The 24,755-nt window shown below is 36.1% G+C and overlaps 2 protein-coding genes across 7 annotated transcripts in view; one reads left to right on the top strand and one right to left on the bottom strand.

Moving 5' to 3' along the window:
* Positions 1-3,911: 3,911 nt before the first annotated feature.
* On the bottom strand, positions 3,912-19,093 carry ssuh2rs1 (ssu-2 homolog, related sequence 1). 2 transcript variants are annotated; one of them, XM_007245843.4, is made up of 13 exons: positions 18,969-19,093; positions 18,799-18,863; positions 14,696-14,800; positions 14,014-14,089; positions 12,089-12,218; positions 11,198-11,258; positions 10,982-11,103; positions 7,711-7,773; positions 7,511-7,593; positions 6,909-7,001; positions 6,083-6,188; positions 5,081-5,188; positions 3,912-4,623 (listed from the first exon to the last, which is right to left on the bottom strand). In XM_007245843.4, exons 1-13 carry the CDS (start codon positions 18,989-18,991, stop codon positions 4,483-4,485), a joined length of 1,176 nt encoding a protein of 391 aa, XP_007245905.3. In that variant the 5' UTR covers positions 18,992-19,093; the 3' UTR covers positions 3,912-4,482. The 2 variants fall into 2 exon arrangements, with proteins under 2 accessions (XP_007245905.3, XP_022526590.2); XM_022670869.2 differs by lacking the exons at positions 18,799-18,863; positions 18,969-19,093 and adding an exon at positions 15,127-15,231.
* The window catches only part of grip2a (glutamate receptor interacting protein 2a), a 56,825-nt gene continuing 50,141 nt past the window's right edge, over positions 18,072-24,755 (top strand). Inside the window, exons 1-4 of one of the 5 annotated variants that reach the window (XM_049486197.1) lie at positions 18,092-18,245; positions 18,550-18,667; positions 21,893-21,942; positions 22,150-22,899. In XM_049486197.1, the coding sequence (XP_049342154.1) occupies positions 22,737-22,899 (163 nt within the window). In that variant the 5' untranslated portion in view covers positions 18,092-18,245; positions 18,550-18,667; positions 21,893-21,942; positions 22,150-22,736. Of the gene's footprint in view, positions 18,668-21,892; positions 21,943-22,149; positions 22,900-24,755 lie in introns of all 5 variants that reach the window. The other 4 variants (XM_049486200.1, XM_049486198.1, XM_049486196.1 and 1 more) reach the window with 4 other exon arrangements.

Below are 24,755 nucleotides of genomic sequence, written 5' to 3'. Positions count from 1 at the left end.
CGTCACAGGCCTGCTTTCCCGGTCTGCTGCTGCTGTCTTCACCTACACACGTGCTTTCGCTTGTAAACTTGTAGACTGGCAAGCTTGTAAACTTGTAGACTGGCAAGCCCACGCTTTCTTGTTCACACACACACAATGCAAAGTAGATAGATTTGAGGAGAAGGGCGTGGCAAATTTGCGATACAGAGAAACCTGGAATGGAGTGGAATGGAACGGCGTGGCAATTCTAATCACAATGCACTGTATATGTATTATGTTTGAGGAAGTCAAAGAAAATCCTGGACGACTTTGAAATTTTTTAGGTCTCAAAAGTAGGACATGTCCGGGAAAAAGAGGATGTCTGGTCACCGTAGTCCACTGCCACGCACCATAATTACACTTTGGGTGCATGTTTCCACAGAGATCCATGTAAACACAACAGCGAGTGGAAATGGAGGAGCTACTGAACGCGATGTCATGTGACTGAGAAATCCAAAAAAACTCACTGGTCCTCCTGTTTTTTCAATTGCAGTCCGGATGCAAGACTTTTATCACAGACGTCCCCCTGAGAAATAAACCCATACGGATAGGGCTTAAGATAAACCCCTGTGATTTACGATCCCTCAGATGTTACTATATGAAGATCTGTTATTAGTCCAAAACCCAGGTTATGGTTATGGTATGGGGTCGTATCAGTGCCACAGGCAAAAGTAACTTTCAACGTAATTTTTTATGAATTCTCATTTCTAATTACCGGTATCCATACTGTCACATCATGTTCTGATTTGGGGTTGTAAATGTAAGTTCGTAACATTACAGTTAAGTTCATTCCAGGTGTTTCATATGTTTTCATATTTTTTCATATGACAGAAGCATGAGTGAACCAGAATAATGTAAAAAAAAAAAATTAGATGTTCTCAGTTTCTACAGCTGATCTGTGCAACTGAGAAAAAAACATCAGCACATCTGCTCTTTAACCCTCTCACATGACAAGCTAAACTTAAAGGAGAAGTCTGGTGTGAAATGGACTGGAGGTGAAGTGAAACATAATAACTAGTACAAACTACTACAAACCAGAATAGCTCACCTCTGTTCGGACCCCAGCATTCCGAAATACAGTGCTAGTGATTGGGGCATAGCACGGAAATGCAAAGAAATCACTATTTTTACACCATTAATAAGCTTAAAGTAGCTCCACGCTTCATCTGTAGAATTCTGAGGACCCTGATATTTAAAATAAAGAACTCGAAATTGCACACATAGTTTATTAACGAGACTCTTTATACACACAGTATTCGACTGACCAGCATGAACGAATAGGTAGGATTAAGGAACAGATTGCATAAATAACCCTCATATCCTGCCGTCCTTGCAATATTTATCTTTTTAATAAACTACCAGTGCACTATCAAGTTCTCAATGCGTCATTTTAAATGTATTTTTAAAATGCATTATCGATATTGAGTTGATACTTTATCTTCTTAATAAGTCTACAGTTACAGTAGATACAGGAATCACCAGCCTAATCTGCTGTACCCATACTGCTGCATGATGCACATGCACATAATGAGGAATTTGATTTTGGCACAACTGTATCTGCTGTGCAAGCCTTAACTTCCCTAAACAAAAAGTCTGAACAATCTAAGCAACATCAAAAAGAAAGAGTTTTCACAATGCAAACAAACTTAAACAAGATTCAGTAGATCTGAACCGAGACCACCTTTTTGGGTGGAACAAATTTTCTTTCAAAGCACCGGCTATTGTAGTCTGGCCCAAATAGATAAGTCTGAGACTCCCTGTCATGTGGCTTTTTAAAAATATTTCAAAAAACAAACTTGCTGTATGTTAAAAAATGCTGTTTTGGCATTTGGATGTGTGCATGCGCAATAGTCACATCGCAGGATGTGCGATGTCACTTAAGGCAATTTAATCAAATACATTATGTTGCAATGTTTTGATTCTTGACATAAGAAGTAGATACACAGCGCTGTCTCTGTGTCTGTGTGAGTGACAGGTTGCTGCTGCCTGAGAAGCGCGAGGGGGAGGGGTGGGTACGTGCTTGTAAAGGTGAGCATGTGTTGAAAGCTGTGCTCCTCAGTCCAGCACAGTTATTTCCAGTTACAGCGGAATTCACGCTTTTAAACCCAGAAAAACAAACACTCGTATTTACCTTTTAAAAAGACATTTAAATGCCTGATTATAGGGCAGATTACTATCTTTTTGCTGTTTTCCTCGGGTTTTGAGAGCTCAGCGCTGACTTAGCTCTTGATTGGTCCAGACGCGAGACAGCACGCGGGTTGGGGTGGGGCCCTGCATTGTTTAATACTGCGATATATATGTCGAAAAAAGAACATTTTCAATGTTCATTTTTTCCAGAATCCTGCAGCCCTAGACAGTCATTCATTTCTCTTCAGCAAAATAATAATAAAACAGTCTATTGTGTAAAAAACATTTCTAAACAACTGCTTTAGTATACAAATATATATATTTTAATGTATTAAAACTTGCATTATAATGTCCAAGATGTATTTACCAGAAACATGATTATATAAAACTACAAAACAATAATACATCCATAACGAGACGAATATTATAAAGCATCATTCACCATAAAGCAGTCAGTAAGTGCAAATATTATAAAATGGTTTCTTCATTATCGTCTAAGTATTCATACTCCTGCTATACCTCTGGCTGAGTTTTAATGGCATCAGTGAGGCTTAAATTTCACAGTGAATTCTTACAGTTCTTCACAGGGTAAACAGCACTTGCTTCATAGTATAATTCTTTGGCTAAACTTCAATTTGGCTGTTTTGAGGACATAAAACATTTCAACAAAGATATTCAAAGTCCATTTTTTAGATGTGTTTATATTATATGTAGTTCTATTTCAAGGTATACTTAGTAAAAACATTAATGTATGCAATGGATTTGTGTGATCATATGTTGCAACTGCACATTAGGTAAATTCCCTGCATTAAATTCAGTGTATTGTAATGTGCATCTCTGCTAAATATCACTCTCTGCAGGCAGAATTGAGGCAATGCACTACTTCAATAGCCAGTCGTGTGTAGAGGAGGAGGGAGGGGGGGGCTTGTGTGTGTGTGTGTGTGTGTATGTGTCTAGAACAGTACTTTTCATTCACAGTTAAGTATCTTTAGCCTGCTGTAACACACCCCGGAAAGGTTTGTTAATTAGTAACCAAGGGTTAATAAGTTAAAGGTAAAACCTTCTAAGACAGGATCAAGGGTTAAACATCAATGGCTGCACAAAATTTATTCTAACCCTGCACCTGATTCTACTGGATCCCTTTTTTAATTAGGATCACAAACATGATCACAGTCAGATGATACATGTGATGCACTGCGTAGGCCATGACAGAGTGACAGAGTAACTGATTACATAGTTCACTCACCAGTGTATATTGAATTGAGCTTCAAAAACATTAGTAAATGATTTGCAGCTAAAATTGATTAATATTGGTATATTTAATCAATATAAGATGTTTTGTCTGTGACTGCTTCTCCCCATCATTCTGGTTACTGTTAATTTGTTCTAATTCACATGATAACAAACTGAGAGCCTTTTGACGCTTAAGCTTCTTTCTCACACTCTACGCAAAGCGCCTAACGTCATCTCACACCCTCCCAAGAGTATGAAAATAACATGGGCATGGTGGTCTGAAAGTGAGAAAAACATTATCTGAACAAATGTATTTTTCTGTTCTATTTTTGAATGAAGAAATATACAGTAAATGTCTTCACAGCTCTAGAGCAGTGCAACTGTCTAACTGCTTGCTTATCAGTTTATATACTGTCAACCCCACAGTCATCAGGAGTTTGAGAATAAAAAATGTTTTAACACAACATGTCATTAATTTTAGCTCCAAGGCATTTACTAATGTTTTTAACTAAATATGATCAACTGAATATCCATTTAGTTTTTTTTTTTTTGTTATCCCATTTTCACCCCAATGTTACAGAGCCAATTACCCAACCCACTATCTAGGACTCCCCCTATCACTAGTGATGCCCCAACACCAGGAGGGTGAAGACTAGCACATGCCTCCTCCGACACATGTCGGAGTAGCATGCCGAGTAGCATCGCAGTTCGCTCAGAGGAAACCGCAGAGACTCGGTTTGTGCTGCAGACATCACTCTAGATGTGCCATCTACACACCCAGAAAGAACAAGGCCAATTGTGCTCTCTCAGGGCTCCAGCAGCTGATGGCAAGCTACATAAACAGGATTAGAACAGACGATCTCCTGATTATAGTGGCATATAGAGCTTAGCCCGCTGGAGCACTCGGAGCTTGAATATGCATTGTTGACCAAGCTGATATGCAGAGGTAAAAAGTGTGTTTTTGACTAATCTGAATTGAGTTAACGCAAAAAAAAAAAAAATCCCAGTTACTGATTACACTGTGCTGAACTGTGTGTATGTAAGGACAGGACACTGTGCTAAATTCCATTTCTTCATCTCCAGGACTTTGTTCACTGTGTTGAACTACATCACTGAGCAGCAGCAGGTGGCCGGGTAGTCCTCCGCATTCACACTCATCTCATTCCCAAACACGAAGTACAGATGACTCTTCCCTTTCCATGCGTAGGTCACTCGCGTTACAGGGATCAGCTCAATCGTGTGACGCTACAGTAGGAAAGATTTACAGAGAGAAATGATGCATCAGAGTATCATCTGTATCACCGACTGTTCAGGAAATCAGGAAATGTGAAAAAGTTTGTTTTCATTTCCCATAAAAACAAGAGGTATAAGGTGCTCTATCAATAAACCTATCTATTTTATGGTCTATTTTTATACATAAAGTCAAATTTTATTCGACGCTAGTAAGAAACAGACAGGGGTGTCGCCATGTTTTCCTCATAATTCAGCAGGTCTCGTTGCTGAGTGTCCACAGGTTTCTCTTCTGAAACTGTTTATCTGGGTGAGTAAAGCACTTCCGTTTATTTACAGTAAGCTTAGATTTCCAGATTTCCACTAAGGAAATGGTTAAAGCATTAGCTTTAGCCATGCCGCCCGACAGCGCTACACTGAGGATCCCTGAGTGTTCTGGTAAGCCAGGGTTATACATATAGAAGAGCTGTACCTGCTGAAGAATGCGGGCCATCTGTCCATATTTGGACATGTGTTCTCTTATCAAGCGCTCAGAAGCTTGAGCCACTGCAGGGTCCGGAAAACCCATCACTGGGTAAAGCTATAATTCAAGACAAACAAAAAAAAAACATTCACAGCATTATTTAGCATTTTGTTTGAACCAATTTAACCCTTGTGTGGTGTTCATATTGTTGTTACTCGTTTACTTTGTTACTTGTATTTAATTCAGCAAAATTAAGCAATTTTACATTAAAATGCTTTACACATGCTTGCTTCACCTAAATTGTAAGCAATATAAACAGCTTACATGGTTAATATTTGTCCTTTACTTTTCTTATGTTACATTTCTTTTAAAATGTGCTACTCTTTTTTTATTCGTTTTTTAATAAAATGTAAAAGAAAATGAATTAAACTCAAGATATGAGTAGAAAATTTGTTTAGTTTCAAATTTACAAATGAAGCAATGTTTATTAGCCCTTGGCCAAACATACTGTATGTAATATAAATGTGTAGGGGGGGAGGGGGGGGGGGGGTGCACAGTGTGTATTTATCGAAAATGTGTTTTGATATATGGTTTTTCACAAAAAATGAGCCAATGCCAATGAGTTTGAGTTAGAAAAAATATTTTTTTAGTATCATTTGATGAAAAATCAAAACGTGTCCCACAGACCCGAACGCCACACAAGTGTTAATTATACATGCATTATGACATACAATTACAAAAGTCATGGGACAGGAACTAGTGTAGTGTCTCAGTCTCTTGCCATGTCCCATAGAAGCTAAAGAGCGCTGCACTGACTTCATGCTGACTTCATGACTTCATTAGTTGTCTGGGGTCTGTTCACATGGACAATTCTAACCAGACGTTACAATTTGTGATCAATTTACATACTGCTATCCCATGACTTTTGGCATGTCCGTGTATGTGTATGCATGTGTGAGAAAAAGAGAAATTAAAGAGTGTTTATGTGTGTGTGTGTGTGTGTTTACTGACCATAAACTGGGAGTCTTTGAACATTTCCCTGCCGGAGACTTTACTGAAGTTCTCCACTCTCAGACCGCTCGACTGCTCCACCACAAAATCTTCTTTATTATTGGTCCTGAGGAGGAACGGGACATGACTAACTTCACATTCTAGACAAAGCAGGTCCACAGAAAACTAAATACATGTTAAATATCACATTATAATCTCTATGCTGGGCTCTGAGAGGCCCAGCGGGCTATGATTGGAAGATTGCTTGTTTGAATCCAGGTCATGCAGCTTGCCATCAGCTGCCTGAGCCCTGAGAGAGAACAACTGGCTTTGCTTTCTCTGGGTGGGTACAGTAGATGGCACTTTGTAGGGCTGTACATGACTCAGGATTGTGTCATTCAATATAAATATTTTACTATGTGTCATGTTTTCTTTTGTTAAAATTTTTATCTAGCAATCTGAAAATCTTAGTGCTTGAGTACCATCAATAAAAGTCACAGGAATGCATTTTTAACATTTAAAATCAGTAAAAAAGACATGCAGCATAGGATTAATGATTAATCTGAATTCCAAATTGCTCATTTAATTACTGATATATAATGTCAGGCCTTCATATTAGTGGATTTCTGGAATAATAAGACAGACCTTGCACACATATCTATGGCTAATATAAACATGTACTTATTTTCAACCTACTTTATATATTTTTTACTATATATTGTATACTTAAAACGTTAAAATGATCTAGTTTGTTTCTGTTTTAAAAACTTGAGGCATGAACTGCTCAACTGTGAGCACTGGTATCATAAGAGAAATGTACAAAATGCTTAAAAGCCACAGATCTTACCACTGAACCTTGAGATTGATAAATACAAGAAGCTGGCTTCTCCCACGGCAGGTGCTGCACTCATTAGTGCCCTTCCCACTGCACTTAAAACAGCTGAAACCACAGAACAACATCTCCAGTTATGCACACGTCTGTGTTAGGTGTGATTAAACATGTGAATATTCCTAGATCATATACAGCTCAGGAAATGTATAGGTTTATGTTTGAGTAAAATGAACATTGTTGTTTTATTTTATAAACTACAGACAACATTTCTCCCACATTTCAAATAAAATATTGTCATTTAAAGCATTTATTTGCAGAAAATGAGAAATGGCTAAAATAAAAAAAGGTGCAGAGCTTTCAGACTTCAAATAATGCAAATAAAACTATAATCAATTTTTAAAAGTAAAAAAAAAAAAAAAAAAAAAATCTCATTCTCTATTTGGTGGAATAATCCCGGTTTTCATGCACTTTGGCATGCTCTCCTCCACCAGTCTTACACACTGCTTTTGGATAACTTTATGCCGCTCCTTGTGCAGAAGTTTAAGCAGTTTAGCTTATGAACCATGAGAACAATGTTAAGAAAGTGACAGAAACAAAATATTTGGGTCGTTACTTACTTGTCTCTTCCGCGGCCGTTGCAGTGCATGCAGCGATCATTGGTCTGGCGAAAACCACTGCCGTTACACACCCAACAAACTTTCTGTTAAAGAAACAGATAAGAAAATGTGACTTTTAAGAATTTTTCATTACTATGTAATGGAGAGAAATAAGGGTGTGCAATATATATCATGCATTTAAACAACAAAATGTGACTTACACTTCCGCAACCAGTACAGTCCTTGCACGGCACCCTCCCCATGCCCACACACGCGTGACACATCTGTGGACAATTAGAAACAATAAAATACAGTTTTAATACCACATTTACACTCATTTAAATCACACCAGAAAGAACGAATTAGCCAAAATGCTGCTAAATGTGAGTAATGAATGCAATGATATGAACTATAAGGACTGATAAGGATAAACAGCAGTAGAAAAAGCTTACTTGACCAATACTAATATTAATATAACTAAAAAATGTAATTTATTTCAATGGTGTTTAAATCAGACATTTTTTTTTAAATCATTAAACCACCTGTCTGATACTCTGTACATTGCACTTGTGTTGTCAAACGTCTTCTGAAGGTGTTGTGTGGTATTCGGCACTTAAAATGTAAGCAGCAGGAACAGGAGTGTTGCCATGATTTCCTTATAATTAAGTGTAGTAAACAAAACTGTATTTCTTAAAAAAATATATAGTTTAAAATCAAACAATGGATGTTAATCTACACATTTTTCTCTTTTGAAAACTATTTATTTTGGGTGAGTAAAGCGCTTCTGTTTATTTACAGTAAGCTTGATTTTGCAGATTTCTACTAAGGCTAGCTGCGGTTAACGGCTAATGCTAAAGCGCTAAACTGAGGAATCCTGAGTATTCCGTTAAATCTGGGCGATTTTAGCTAGCGGTTTGGCTCACGAAGCTTGTTTTAACATGGTAAACATGCGGACTACAGTCCAATATACTCAAATCTGAACAGCAAAAGAGCTAGCTGCGATTAGCGATTAGCGGCTAATGCTAATGCTGCTCCAGCCTCGAGTCTTGGTGCTGGAGAAACTTCACTTTATAACTCCTGTATAACTCTGTACTTCAGCAGAGTGGCTTTACTGCTCCTTAAAACCTGACTGGTAGAATTCATACATAAGGCGCACTGATGATTTTTGGAAAAATAAGTGCTCCTTATAGTGTGAAAAACACGATACCAGTTATCTTTCCTTGGAGCACTTTTGCAGGTAATGACCCGTCTTACCAGAAACACCTCACTAGACCTGGCTGATGTTTTAAAGACGTTCTGGGTCATCTAGCCACCAAAGTTTGGTTCTTGTCAAAGTGTATCAGTGCCATTTAAACCAGATTATCAATGTTCTTCAGTTAACATATTAGAAGTGTTTTAATGTTGCACATGCACAAGCGCTGTCACACTATACATCCTGTCTGCTGAATGTGTTAACCATAACCCTGTGAGAGACAGAACACACTTCTCCTGCTGCTGGTTCTTCCTGTGCTACTCTGGCACTCTTTGGTGGGCATTAAAGTTACAGTATAAAGCTTAATGCTTTTCTAAAGCTAGGCACGAACCGCTAGCTAATATCGTGCTGGCTTATTGGAACACTCAGGGTTCCTCAGTGTAGCACTGTCGGTTGCATTTACTAGCGCTGACCGCGGCTAGCGGTAATGCTAATGCTGCTGCACCCAGCCTTATTGGAAATCTGGAAATCTAAGCTTACTGTAAATAAACGGACGATGAGACCTGCTGAATTAGAAGGATAGCATGGTTCCTTACTAGTGTTGCATAATGCATCTATAATTCGGTGCACCTTATTTAGGAAAACGTTCATTAATAGTGAGCCTTATAATCCAGTAATAATACAGTAAAGTACAGTACTATTTTAACAGTTTAATTCCAGATGGCTGGACAGACCGTATATACCTTATAGACCTTAACATTTTTAAAACAGTGTTCATTTATATACATCTATTTTTTAAATAAGTACTATTATTATTAAAAATAGCTAAAAATATTGGCTTTATATATCGGCCATCAGCCACTTGTGCTCTCTAAATATCGACATCGGCCATTAAAAAAACAGTGCAAACTGTCTATTATGTATGATGATCTAAATATCTATCTTTACTTTTAAAAAGTGAAGCCTAGAATATTTTTTTAGGCTAAACTGAAAGGAAACAAAATCCTGGATACCTTTTTTCATAAGTTTTAATTAGTTTTTTTTATTATTTCTACCAATGCATAAATAATCGCCACATTTTTCTTGCTTTTCAAATAAAAAGCAACAACAAAACTTTACTTAACTTAATTAAACTTGCAATGCTCGGGTCACAGTGCCAGTGTCATATTCTGTGAGCCACTCCAGGATCATAACCTCTGCCCATACATTTTACAATCTAATAACCATAAAACATTATATAAAACATATTATATGGAGTTATATAACAATCAAAATTCAACCACCTCCCACACACACACACCTCCACCTGATGCAGAATAAACTTCAGGGTTTTTTAGTTGTACTCGAGTCCGATCTTGAGACTATAAATGAATGGTCTTGGTCTCGTCTCTCACACACAACCTCATTTGGAATTAGTATTGGGTTGGTCTTGGTATGAGTTAGTATTCATTTATGTTAAATTAAACTGAATTCAAATATTTTATTACAATAACTTCTAAAATGTTAGACTATAATAATATTTGCTATTGTTATTTTTATGTTATATAACGTGAAATGATAAATAAAAAAGTAATTTATTCACTAATATAAAGTAATTATGTATGATGATCATATTGAATGTACAGTGAATCACCATAAATAAACACATTCAACTAACATCACATAACTTTTCTCCTTTTTTGGGAGAAATCAAATATTTAATATCTTATTGATATTTATATTTAAAGAAATATATTTGCTTTATTTAGACTTTTTATATATATCTTTATCAATAAATGCACTTAAAATAAATTAAAGTATAAATTAAGCATGGTAAAACCTATTTATCTGATTTCTGATTTTTTGATTTACTTAACAGAGGATTTACTGGTATACGGTTCTTGATCTTCATGAAAGGTTTATTATATGGTTATTTGGTTATTAACAAAATTAACATTTTTTTTGCCATTTTTCTTTTTATTTGTATATGATGACATATAATACAGCAGGGAAAAAGGGTATTGAATGCATCACCATATTTCTTAAAATATTTTTATATATTTTCGATGGGGCTATTGACATGAAACATCCACAGATGTCTGTAAGAATGCAAGAAATCCACACAGATGTTTATGAATTTATGTGGTTTGATGTATTTGTATGTTTGTATTACTTGTGTTGTTACAGACATCTGTTGAAAATTTCATGTAAATTAAATACATCTGAAATGTATTGAATATTTAATGAGAAATATGTTGATGTGTGTATTAAATTAACTCTCCAGGAGCAGTGAGTGAGTTTTTCTCTCTAATCTTCTTTACCTTAGCTGAGGAGGTGTAGGGCACTTTGATGTTCTGTATGGTGTCCTGGAAGAAGCCTGGCATCTGGGCTGCTATCTCCCATGGTCCTGGTGCACGCTGCATACCTGCATCTAAAGGCTGATCTGAAACAAGCAGGATATCACCTTCATCATCTACTGACACACAGTGAACTGTGGGGACATTCTGTGATTATTTTGGTGGAGGACTCTGACTTACTGGAATAGGGTTCATGAAGCCATTCTGTAGATCTGGACTCTGTGAAGGTCTCCAAGCGATACTACAAGAAAGAGAGCAAAAAGAGGAGATTAAAAACAGAAGATGCTTTACACATGCATTTCTGGACACTTGACAGTTAAAGGACTCTGCATTGAAAGAGGCATGTGAGCTGGCAAGAAAAAATAAGTAATTCTGCATGCAGATGAGCTCTCCGCACCCGATTAAAAAACCACACAGTGTCTGTCTGGCTTCAAATAGTTAGATACAGCTATTAAACGAATAAATCAACATTCATTGAAAAGACCGGTGAAACATTTAATAAAAACAGAAAAATAGATATAAAATAGGAAAATAACCAACTAAACTAAAATAAATTTAATCTAACAAATTCTGAAATATCAAAACCAAATAGTGAATACACAGGTAAAAAAAAATAAAGTAATATAAAAAAAACAAAGAAGTGAACAAAAACAACAATTTAAGAGCCACTAAGTTGTGCTAATCTCAAAGCAGTAGCTTAACAGACAAAATATACGGAATAACGTACACCGCCATATAATCTAATGACAGTATGACGGTATAAAAAACTTCAATACCGCCCAACCCTAGCCTTGGGTGTTGAAAGTTTAATACTAAGAGTGTTTAATTAACACTGACAAATTGACTGTGACTGGATAGCCCTCTTAAAAGTGCATCTCTCAGCTTAGTACAGTGAGTATCAGCACTCCTGAGCTTCAGTGCATTTTTGTATAGCAATCCATGGAATCTCTCAGCTGGTGCGCAAGAGTCTGACAACAATTAAATGTGATCGATTCCACAGTTAAATACATTTTACCTTGAGAGAATATATGCACAATGATGTTGATAATAATAATGCTCATGTTTCCCTACCCTGTAGGTGTTAAAAGGCTCCATGCTGGTGATGACTCCATCTTTGGCTGGACCAGTGCTGTAGCAGCATTTACTAGAGGCAAAGTTCACAAAGGCCTCACGAGCAGCGTCCTCTGAGATAGAAGGAATGCTAAAAAAAAATAGAAAATGACAATGAACAAAGAAAACATTTAACAGCAGCTTTAAGTTAGCTTTAAGGCCTCATGAAGGTTGTCTGTGTGTGTTCCAGCAGGTCTGGTACCTTGCGAGCCACAGGTATATCTTTATAATAACTACAGTCAAAGGTTGAGTGAGAAAATACAATACTGAAGAATTCCTAGTGCGTCTAGAGGTTGCATGTGTAGATCATGTATCTATAATGCTAATGGGTGCGACTGTGTGTATATATAATAGAGTACATGAACCACAAGGCTTTGAAAGAGGTGGGTGTGGATGTGTGCATGCACAGTAATAAACTCAGAGGGGTTTTTTTGACTTGCAGGCAGAACATATGCTTATTTCCGTTGCTTTTTATGGTCAGGAAGACCATAAAGAAATATCATAACCTATATCATTAACTGTTACTATGAATCAATGTATTTGTGCATAGATGACATTTATTTTTATAGAGGATCAAAGTCTGTAGGTGCTGATTCTGTCTTTGTTGGAGCCAAAGCTATAGCCATTTCACACCTGCTTTTATCGTGTTTTTGATGATCCGATTACAAACAATTGGCAAAATGCATAGACTTTCACACCCAGTGTTTTAAATGCACCTCCCTTAAGCGCTGGTTATTGGATTTCTCATATAATTTTTTTTGGGGGGAGGGGCCTGTAACGATAAGAGTTCTCCATTTTTCTTTTTTTTAACCTTATCAGTCTTAATGAAGATGTGGCAGATAGTTTTGCTTAAGCTCCAGGCATGACTAACATCTTTATTTATATATATATATATATATATATATATATATATATATATATATATATATATATATATATATTTTTTTTTTTTTTTTTTTTTTTTATTTATATCATATATATATGTTTTTTTATAATAATGACATGCGCATCTCTGGCCATTTTCGAATGTGGTTTGAGTGTTCAGATTACGATGCACCCTGAAAATGTACTGTACTGTCTCCTGTTTAAACTTATACATGGTGCTGCCCCCTTGAGGTTGAATCACCCAGAAAGCATGTAGCTATGTCAGATAGGAAAGGGGTCTACACTAAAGGGTCAACTGGAAATGGTACAAAATCCAGTTTAGAAAATGTTGCATTTAACTGTCAGAATCTTAAATTAACTGAAATTAACTGAAAACTGAAAAATTATTTTAGTATTTAGACAATACAAATAAAAATGTGTATATTGTAAAAAAAAAATGTATTGTAAGTAGCAACAGAAACAAATTGAGATTGGAAAAAAAAAACTGAATTAGTAGTAAAGTAGAACTGTAGTACAGCTGTAGTGCTGGACTAGTGGTGTTACTGCTGTTACTCTCTACTGCAGCAGCATTTACACACTTACACACACACACAGCACATTCATACTTTCATCATCATAATAAATAGAAAAAGACACAGAAACACAGAGAACTCTGTAACTATTAAAATTAGAAGAAGAAGAAGAATCTTTTCTATAGAGAAATTACAGATGAAGCCAGAGAGCGGTGAGCACTGTTTCCTACACTCTTAAAACACACTGAAAAAAACTGATACAGGAAGATGTCTGGCTGACCCACATCAGCTTTAGCCTTTAGCTCAGATTAATATGATTGGACTAAGTCTCAGTTTCAGCAGTGAAGAGAAGAACTGAGAGGTCTGACGGGTGACGTGATGAGCAGTAATTGTCTGGGCCATACAGAATTGCTACTGGACTACTAACCCAAAGGGGATGATCTAAAACTCAGTAGTTTATGTCTAGAACAGATACAGAAGATTACTTACTTCCAATTGGGCTGAGCAGGGCCAGCCTCTGGTACGGGCATCGGCACTGCTGGCATAGGCGGAGGAAGGTACCCACCTACATCAACAAGATTTAAACGGGAAAAAACAGAGATAGAAAAAATGTGGATAAAAGTGAGACAGGTGCATTAAAGACATTTTATTGTATTGTTTCTCTTGAAAGCAGACTATTATTTAAAGCTTCAAGTAGCTTTATTTTTTGTGTATAATTATTTATGGTTGCAGTTTATAGTTTATAAATTAGTATTACGTATTATATTTTACATTTTAATGCTACATTATTGATTCTGTTACATTATATTACTTCATACAAAATCTTACTCTTGGTAACTCTTGTTAAGTTACTGTTGTTTAGAAAATAGACAAAAAATGGCAGATTTTGTTTGTTTCTGCTGAATGTTTGAAACTGTTATAATTATACAAAAAAAAAATAACACTGAATTTGTTGCACAAGTATATTATGGAAATTTATACACTATTTTTAATGTTGTTTTTTTAAATACTGTCAAGACTATCATTATCACAAAAATAAACCCTTAAATATTGTGATATTTTTTTAGGCCCATATCACCCACCCCTATAATAAAAAGTACCAAAAACACCAGTATAGACAATACTGTATATTTTTATAAATAAAAAAAAAAAGACTTAAAAGGTACATTACCTCCTCCACCTGCCACTGTCCCTTCGTAGCCCGGCACGCTGTCAAACATACTGGCGGGGGGAGCTGACGGAGCATTAGTGGCTGCAGCGGGGGCAGCCGCCATGGCTAAAAGAAAACCAGTCAAACCTGTCAGTGTGAGCCTTCAGACTGGCTGCTTTCTTGACCTTTAGATTACTTTAGGAATATGTATAACATTCCCAGAATACATTTAAACATTCGTAAAAAAAAAAAAACACAACCACAGGCATTTTTTAGGGAATATTTTTCCCAACATAATTTCAACAATTCTAATGAAATAGAAAACAAAGAGAAAATGAATAGAGAGAATACATATAGAATTCCATACAGAAACTATCGTTCTATAAAGTCAGCAAACAAGATTTTGATGATATATATATAATTTAACAGTTTCATAATCTAAAATAACTTACCCTAAAACCTTAAGTCAGCACTTAAAAATGAGAAATTAGTCAAAAACTGCAGATCTGAACAAGCAGTTCCTCACTGTACGAGCTCCGGCTGTAATCTGGCTGTAAGTATCTGCAATGAAATCCTGCTACAGTTTACCTGTGGGCGTGTCTCAATCGGATATTGCTCCATATGTACTTAGCCAACTGAGGATACAGGGCTTTTGTGCTGTGTCTCAATATAGAAATGAGACAGTCCTAGTGCACTAGAAAACTGGGCTCCTAAATAATCCTAAAATGCTCTAAAACATTCTAAACCAGTGGTTCTGAGATAACTGTGGTACATGAGATAATCAAAGGTGGTATGCCAGATGACTTTCAGAAATCAGACAGTCTTCTGGGCTTAACAAGAACTGTCCCTGTGGTCTTCCATTTCCTTACTATGTTCCTCACAGTGGAAACTGACAGGTTAAATCTCTGAGACAACTTTTTGTATCCTTCCCCTGAACAGCTATGTTGAACAATCTTTGTTTTTAGATCATTTGAGAGTTGTTTTAATGAGCCCATGATGCCACTCTTCAGAGGAGATTCAAATAGGAGAACAAATTGCAATTGGCCACCTTAAATACCTTTTCTCATGATTGGATACACCTGGCTACGAAGTTCAAAGCTCAGTGAGGTTACCAAAACAATTTTGTGCTTCAGTAAGTCAGTAAAAAGTAGTTAGGAGTATTCAAATCAATAAAATGATAAGGGTGCCCACATTTTTGCACCGGTCAAATTTTGGTTTAATGCATATTGCACATTTTCTGTTAGTACAATAAACCTCATTTCAATCCTGAAATATTACTGTGTCCATCAGTTATTAGATATATCAAACTGAAATGGCTGTTGCAAACACCCAAATATTTACAACTAAAAATGATTAAGATTAATAGGGGTACCCAAACTTTTTCATATGACTGTATCAGTTTTTTTTTTTATTCAAGTCATCAAGTGTTATATCACTACTCTCTACCCTTTCAGTCAGATACTGAATTATATTAAATAAGATTATATAAGATTGTGTGTATTGCTACTATTACTATTGAATAATAAGGGCTGCCACACTAAAACACTATGTAGGGAACAAAGCCTTAGATTGAGACGCGGCCCGAGTGAAATCATTAGCATGTTTCATGTGTCGACACTCACTCTTACTTCATGTTTGTTCTTTATGTTCTTGGAATTAAGAAACATCCTCTTATACATCAAGAGCTAGGAATGCTATTTTGCAATGTTTTTCTTATGTTTAATAATTCTTTTCTATTTAACACACAATAGCTGTGTTTTCCGAAGTGTAGGCTACATCCTGGGCAGCATTTCCCAGCTGCTAAATAAAAAAAGGCTGTGCTAAAGGTGAAGGATCCTTTATATACAGCAAATGTCTAAATTTCTAGAGAATATAAGTGCTCTGTAAAAAGAGATGTGAGTAGAAGTTGAAGCATTCTTTAAGCTCCACACTTAAGTACTGCATTAAGTCGTTTATTGTAAAATGTAGGACTGAAGTACTGAAAGTAAAAGTACAGTACTGTGTTATTAGTGTAGTTATTAAAGAAAACAGTGGAACATTAGCAGTGCTAAAGGCACTTTGTTAATTTGTTAATATTTCTTTATGTGAAAATAAATAGATTTAAAATAGAATACTATAAAAAAATCAGTAATCCAAGTTATTAAACAGAAATGCAACGGCAGATCAAATGCAGTCGCATCTGATAGTTCTGACCTATGTTCTTTAGTATTTGAGTAAAGTCAAAATATTGCAAGCAGCTCTTCTCACTCAATGTGTTTTTTTCTTTTTATGATTTTTTTTACATTGTACATTTAATATTATAAGACTATATTAAAGCTCTACAGAAATTATTTTGTAAATAAAAAGGGTTAAACAAACCAGCATATGTTTTATACTTTAGATCCTTCTACGTATCACATTTATTTTTGAGGACAGATCTGAACACTCAGCATCTTGAAGGAAGGACTTCCTGAAGGAAGCTTGGTTACTTTAGTCAGGACATTTATCACAAAAAAAGCTTACTAGGGACAGGAATTTTAATTCATTAAAAACATTGAGTGTTCCCATTCATATATGTGGTCTGTGTGCAGCTGGGATAATTACTCTTACATAACTTAACACAGTGGAGGCACCTGGTGGAACAGTTTTGAAAATGAAGTTGTTGTTGCTGAGGAGTGGAGAGAAAACTTATGAATGTTTGGCATGTTCATTTTAACCTTTTTAAGTGGTATGACGTTTCTATGGAAGCCCATTCCTGCCACCTAAAAAAATAAAAAATAATCCAGCACATTTTTTTGTTAATATTATTAAGTAAACTGCTATCTCAATATTTTGAGATACTAATCATTATTTTGAGATACTATCTCAATATTTTGAGATACTAAGTCATTATTTTGAGATACTATCTCAATATTTTGAGATACTATCTCAATATTTTGAGATACTAAGTCATTATTTTGGGATGAGCTGGAGGATTAATCGATCAATCTATCGGTTTATTGATTTATTTTTTAAGTTTGAGGGTGCACTGTGTCAGTACCTAAACTAAGCTTTCTAAAAGTTACTAGATGTTCTCACTGTTTACAATAGTTTTTTTGCTTGTTTCTGGTTGCACTTTAACCACAAAGGGGACATTTAAATGAAAACCAAATAAATAAAAACTAGTTTTTAACCATTTCTTTATCATCTTTAATGTGATTTTCAGTAGGGGAAAAAATCGATTTAAATCAAGAATCAGATTTTTTTTTTTTTAATTGAAGATTATTTGTTTTGGGCCATATCGCCCAGCTCTAATTTTGAGATACTATCTCAATATTTTGGGATACTAAGTCATTATTTTGAGATAGCAAGTGCGTTTTTTTGCTCCAGTGAAGCTAGCATACAGTGGTGTGTAGAGAACCACTAGGGGGCGCTGAGTGGGTGAAGAGAGAAGAGTAGAGAGGGGGAGAGTAAGACAGCTGTATAAAAAATATACAGATTAGTCTTGACAGGGCCTGAGATATAAGCAGTATATTACTGGAACCTGTTAACTCTAGGGTGTGTATTTTCAGATTAATGTTTTTTTTTTCTTGGCTTAGGTTTACAGCTATTGGTAAGTATAGCTAGCTAACCAACTGCGGATAAAATTGTATAAAATCAACATAAGCTTTTTATGATAACTAGAAGCTATTGAACTTGTCTTACACTTATTCATGTTGGTTTAGCTTAGCAACCCAATGAGCTTGGGGTCTGTCTGTGGGGGTTAAACAACTAATTTCAGTGTTTTAAAATTAGACCACTGTAGCCATTTCACACACTCACTCTCGTTACTTACTGATTAAGCTACTCCTTTAAGGACACGCTTCAGCTTCACGCTTCTACTTCTATTAAAACTATGTGGAATATTTTTCCTACAGATGACGCGGAGCTTTCTGACAGTAAGCCCCGCCCCCCAGCAGCTGATTATTGATGATTGGAGTAGAGGGAGGGTGATTGACATGATGGAGTACGCGGAAGACATAGTTAGGTGTCGTGGTCAGTGAGTGTGGGTGCAGATATGTAATGTAAATATGTATTGTATTAATGTGTTTGTGAACATATATGTATATATATATATATATATTCTGCTTTTAGACACACAGCACATATTAAAATATAAGCTTTACCTGGGAACCCCGCTGCTGCCGCTGCTGTAGGGGCATTCACTGTGCCATAGCTGGGTCCGTAATCACTACAGGTGACACAAAAACATTATTAAATTAAGTTATCGTATAGACAGTTAATGTAAACATAAAGAGCGCGCGACAGGAGCGTGTGTAACAGGTGTTAAACTCACCTTGATATCAGTGGTTTCTCCATGTGAGCAAATTTAACAGGAGGCTAAAGCAGCGCAGAGCTCTCTGAACTCTTCATAAAGTCAGTGTCGTAGCCAGCCTGTATTTCCCACTTGTATTGGGACACGTCCCGCCTCCCTTCGCTATAGGATTGGCTAGTGCGTGACCTGCTAGCCAATCGTATCACAGAAGGCGCGTTTTAACCAGCCAATCCCAGCGCAGAAGGCTGGGCACTGCCGCTATACGGGTGGTAAATAAACAAAAATCACGAGAGTGAGGATCTTTCCTCATTCACTTGTCATGTGATGAAAGTGAGTCACTAAAGCACGTTGGGAGTATTTTTTCAAGTGTGAACTCTCTGTGTCTCAAAATACAATTTTAATTCAAGAAACAAGGCCATATTAAAAACCTCAAAAAAAGTGACATGATGGCATGTTAGTATTAGCTGTTAGTTCACTTTCACTTTCGTTTTGTGGCCTAAATACACAGGCCCACTGTAGATGTGTTTAAGTGGTCTTTTCTCATTTTTAACCCATTTAAAGGTATGGAGTGTGTTAGAGCATGTCAGTTACTGGAATTTTTCAAAACCTGTCATGTGCTCACACACCTTATACCTGCACTACTGCTTAAACTTGCAATGCCATATTCACCTGCAAAAATTAATATAGTAGAAACAAACTTACTTCTATAGTCTTTTGAGAATTTAACACATTAACTAGTGTCTACTGCCTTGCCTGGATGTCTTTGTGCTAGCCTGGCTAATCCAAAATATCGCTAATATACTTAAATATATACTATAATTATTATTCTGCATATATACCAAGTATACTATTATTATTATATCAAAATATATACATTTTTTACAAAAGATGATGAGCATGGGATGATCCTTTTTCAGACTGTGTTCTAAAATAGTGAACTTTTTTTTTTTTACAAAATAGTAATTAATTATTTTAAAAGTTTGCTAATGACATTTGATTTGGATATGTTTGTGTCTGGGAAATATCAGGATACAGTGTGTAGCTCCAGTAAAAATAGAAATAGACAAATCGTTCTAAATTAATACATTAATAAATAAATTAATTAATAACATTAATTAAAGCAGAGGCAAAATGACAACATGTAGTGTGAAGAAATGTCTCATAAGTACCAAGTCTTTCTCTTTGCTTTATTGCCCACCTGGAACATGCTGAATCCCCTTGTAGCGTAAAACGAGCAGGGAATTTACTAAGTGGTTTTCTAAGTGATGTCTTCCTATCTTATTTTTTTGTGCAGGCTTTTTTTGTGAGGCCTATAAAACATGTACATGGGTGAGTATATTGTTTGTGTGGGGGCAGTGGGGACAAATGTGCATCTGCGGATGGGGAGATAAATACTTCTTAAGCATCAGAAAACATAGCATTAATCTGTTTAAATGAACAGTAATAGGGCTGCCCTCGAGAACTCCAGCACAGTCTCTTGGTTCTGATTTTTTTTGCCTCAGTTGACAGTGAGACACAAACCTCAGTTTGGAGGGGAAGAGTAATTTGCATTGTGATTAATGTTTGAATAGGCTTCCAATAAATGATAGTAAAATATATTTAAAAAAGTGGAACTAGACTTGCTATGCGTTGCCACTTCCTCTAGTAACAATACATTGCAATACATTGTGGACACTCTAATTCTGGCTTTGTGGTTGGTGATTACACGAATGTGGGTTTGAAACTTGGGTTCAAAAGTTGCCACTGTTGGGCCTGGAGTAAGACCCATAATCCTCTCTGCTCCCTGGCCAGTAAAGCGAAGCTGTCCATCACTCTGTAGATGTGTTGCACTATATATTTATTATCCATTCATATACTTTATGTACAAAGTACTGGGGCATCTGTTCATTTATTAGTTTAGTATTAATTACATTTATCCTGTTTTCTACTACCTTTGGGAGCATTCTTGTGATGATTTACAGTGTTTATGGTTGTTTATACACAAATACTGGTACAATGACCACAACATTGTGTTATCAGTAAAAAAATTATAACTTGGTTCTGATAGTAGTTCTGGTGTCAAAGTCTTCTATTGTCAAAAGAAAAGTTCAAAAATATGAGTCAACTGCAAGAAAAATGGTAAAATTTAAATTCGGGGTTGGTGTGGCGCAGTGGATAACACCACTAGCTCCTAGTGAGCTACCATATCATGTGGGAGACTGGGGATCAATTCCTGGCCTGGGTGACTATACACTGTGCTACACCAATAAGAGTCCTTGGGCTAGACTCCTAACACTATATTGATCCATCTCTGTAATAGGAATAACCGTTTAAGTCACTTTAGATAAAAGTGTCAGCTAAATGCTGTAAATATAAAAGGTAACATGTAACTCATGCACCCTAAACCGATTCTACTGAACTACAAGCACAATTCCTGCTTTACACTCAAATTGCAGTTCTAAAACACTTTTCTTTTTTCAAAACACTACACACAATTGTCTTAAAGTAATTTTCTGGTTTTCACAAGAAACACACTGTTATTCAAAACTCTAAAGTCAGTTAATGACACTGACTCGTCACATGGGCAAACACCTGTCAAACAGGTTTACAAGTAGCAATCAGAGCTTTAGCATGAAGAGGAAACAGGTGAGCTCAGACAAATGTAGCACTGTGTACATTGTTTTTATGGGAAAATATTATACAACTCTGGAAAAAATAAGAGAGCACTTAAAAATGATGATCACAAGCAATTAAACCAAGCTGAACTGCTTGAATGTTTGCACCAGGATTAAAGCAGCATAAAGTTATCCAAAAGCAGTTTGTAAGACTGGTGGAGGAGAACATGATGCCAAGATGCATGAAAAAAACTGTGATTAAAAACAAATTAGTGATTATTCCACCAAATATTGATTTCTGAACTCTTAGATCTTTATGAATATGAACTTGTTTTCTTTGTATTATTTGAGGTCTGGTCCAAGTCCAGGGCCAGGAACAGGAATGAGTGCCAGTAACAGGAGTGAGTTTCAGTAACAGGACTGTGTGCCATTAATAGGATTGATTTTTTGATGCTGTTTAAATGTCACATTTTTGAGTTTTGTAACCAAGTAAAGCTGCCTGGGTTTGACCAGTACATGTTTTAAATTGATAAATACACATGTTATTAGATTCATTGAAAAAAAGATTAAAATGGCCTTTATGTATTTATTGTGATTGCTGTGTGTAGGTAAGGTGGAGTGTGTTGTGGTCTCTGAGAGGGACGGCTCCTGCGGTTCTGCCAGACTGGATCTCTGCAGTGAGAAGCTCCTCTCCATCTGCCTGCTGATCTACAGGCCAGAAACACACAAACACACACACACACACACACACACACACTGCGCTCCACCACTTTGCTCTGAACAACATCACCTTTACTGTTGATGTTGGGTTGCCAGTGTGCATCAGGCTTTTCCATGACGTGACTGTATAAAAAATGATGATATGAAATCCAGTGAGTGTGTTCTGACTGTGAAACAAGCTTTTACACACACACCTCCCTTCCTTACACACACACACACACACACACACACACACACACACACACACACACACACACACAGACAGAGAGAGAGAGAGAGAGGTCCATGGGGGGATGAAAACAAAACTGTGCCAAGTATCAGGGAGAGGTGGATAGAGGTAGGTGTGGAGAGAGACTGTGAGTAAAAGCCAGTGTGTGTGTGTGTGTGTGTAAGAGTGGGAGATGTGTGGATGTGTGTGTTATAAGAGTGGGCAGAAAGAAAGAAAAGAGGAGAAGCAGAGGAGAAGAAAGTTGAGATGTGGCACGTGAGCTGCAGCATCAACCCCAAACGCCTCCCTGATGGAGTTTCCTCCTCCGTCAGCTCTGTGAAGAAGGGATCAGCCGGAGGAGTGAAGGGGAAGAGGAGGGTGTTCTTCTCTCTGCGCTGCCGCATGGGGGTCATCAGAGGAAGAATGAAAGGTAAGTAACTGTACACACGTGCATCATCAGAATATTGTGCCTTTTAGCCGTTATAACTTTTTAAAAAATGATTTTTGACAACTTATTAGTCATATTTAAAAAACTTCAGAAAACACAGAAATTATATTTTCCAGCTTAATCACTTTTTATTGCCTGAGTCTATCTGATTATGGCAAGCTGCATATGATAGAGTGGAAAATTGGCATTTGATGAATTCTTCATGGAGACAATTAGATAAATATTAAGTGATTAAATATTTACATTTTATTAATTGTTGAATTGCTGCAGCAAGTGTCTTAAGTTCCCTTAAATATATAAAACAGTGTGAATGTCTTAATTTCACAAATGTTAAAGGTTACAATAATCCTGTTACCTAAATTAATTCTTAAATCGTATTTGTTTATTTTTAAGTTACATTTTTTTGGAAAATCACTACTCAGTGTCCTCATGCTATTAGCATAGCCACCATGTAGCTATTTTTTTTTACTTTTTATATATAGAAAGTAACAGAAATGAGTGCCAGTAACAGGAGTGATTTTTGTTTGTCATAAATATCAATTCTTTGAATGTGCATCAGCCATTTCTTTAACATAAAGACTTTCATGAGAGAAAATCAAAGGGATTAGTGGACCTGCTTTTAAACATGCTTTTGAAATGGCACATTTTTGAGTTTTGTATAAAAAATAGGGTATAAAATGTATACAAAATAATTTAAAGGAAAGGTTTACACCACTCTGCTCAGAGTAAATATTGATAAATGTATTGTTACACAGTTTTATATGGTTGTTAAACAACCCAAAAACCATGTTATATTGATATAAACCCAATTTAATGCATTGTTCTTTGAAAGTAATGTGTAAATGCATTCTGTTGCTATTGTATTGCCATTAAACCAATGGGGAAAAAATGGTCCAAACAATGACAGTAATATTGTTTATTGCATTTTTTGATTGCTAGTGTAAAATCTGGGATCAATAAAGTATCTATCTATCTATCTGTCTGTCTGTCTGTCTGTCTGTCTGTCTGTCTGTCTGTCTGTCTGTCTGTCTGTCTGTCTGTCTGTCTGTCTGTCTGATAACTGGTGAATGCTACAGAGTTGAGAGTAAATGTGATACTTCTCTGCATTTCTAGCATCAAACCACATGATGGCAGTGTTAATCAAACTCACTCACAACCATAAACAGCACAGACACAGAAAGCAGAAATGCATGATTCTAAATTCACCAGTAGAAGCTGGGAACCTTGGTCCAGCATGTGTTGGATTAAATTGGAATAAAATGTCACGTAACTGCATTTTAAATCAGTTGCATATGGTTAAGAACCTATCAGTTTAATTGATCATTTGTCATTAAATCGTGACTACAAATCACATTTTAATTTGCACATGTGTGGGTGTAAACCAGAGTATATGACTTATCAGAAGCCTTCAGTCCCACCTCTTAGTCTTCTATACTCTTAGGTGTGAAGATGTTAAAATGAGATGTCTTGTTTAACTACTCTAGCAGGCTCTAACTTGTTGCTAAACTTGTTGCTCGGATTTTTGTAGGTTTTTAATAGAGCTGTCAGGCAATTTAAATTATTTATCTTATTAATTACATGTTCTGTGATTAATTAATTTTATTCATCATCAAGGTATTGTACAACTCAATTGTATTTTAGCTGAGAAGCAAATAAATGAATGATTTTAAACTGAACTGAATCATAGTGGATACAGAGTAAATCATAGTGGATACTAAGCAATTCATGGTGTACACTGAGTAAGTCATAATGGATACTGAGTAAGTCATAGTGGATACTGAGTAAATCCCAGTGTATATGGAGTAAATCATAGTGGATACGGAGTAAATCATAGTTGA

The sequence above is a fragment of the Astyanax mexicanus genome, chromosome 12, assembly GCF_023375975.1.
Source record: "Astyanax mexicanus isolate ESR-SI-001 chromosome 12, AstMex3_surface, whole genome shotgun sequence".
Lineage (NCBI taxonomy): Eukaryota > Metazoa > Chordata > Actinopteri > Characiformes > Acestrorhamphidae > Astyanax > Astyanax mexicanus.
This window is presented reverse-complemented; position numbering and strand designations above follow the sequence as displayed.

Coding starts and splice junctions, on each gene's coding strand:
- ssuh2rs1 (XM_007245843.4), bottom strand. CDS start 18,991: ATGGAGAAACCACTGATATCAAG. Junction 12,219..14,013: donor CCTGCTCAGCCCAATTGGAA/GTAAGTAATCTT, acceptor ATTTTTTTTTAG/CATTCCTTCTATCTCAGAGG. Junction 11,259..12,088: donor AGCCTTTTAACACCTACAGG/GTAGGGAAACAT, acceptor TCTTTCTTGTAG/TATCGCTTGGAGACCTTCAC.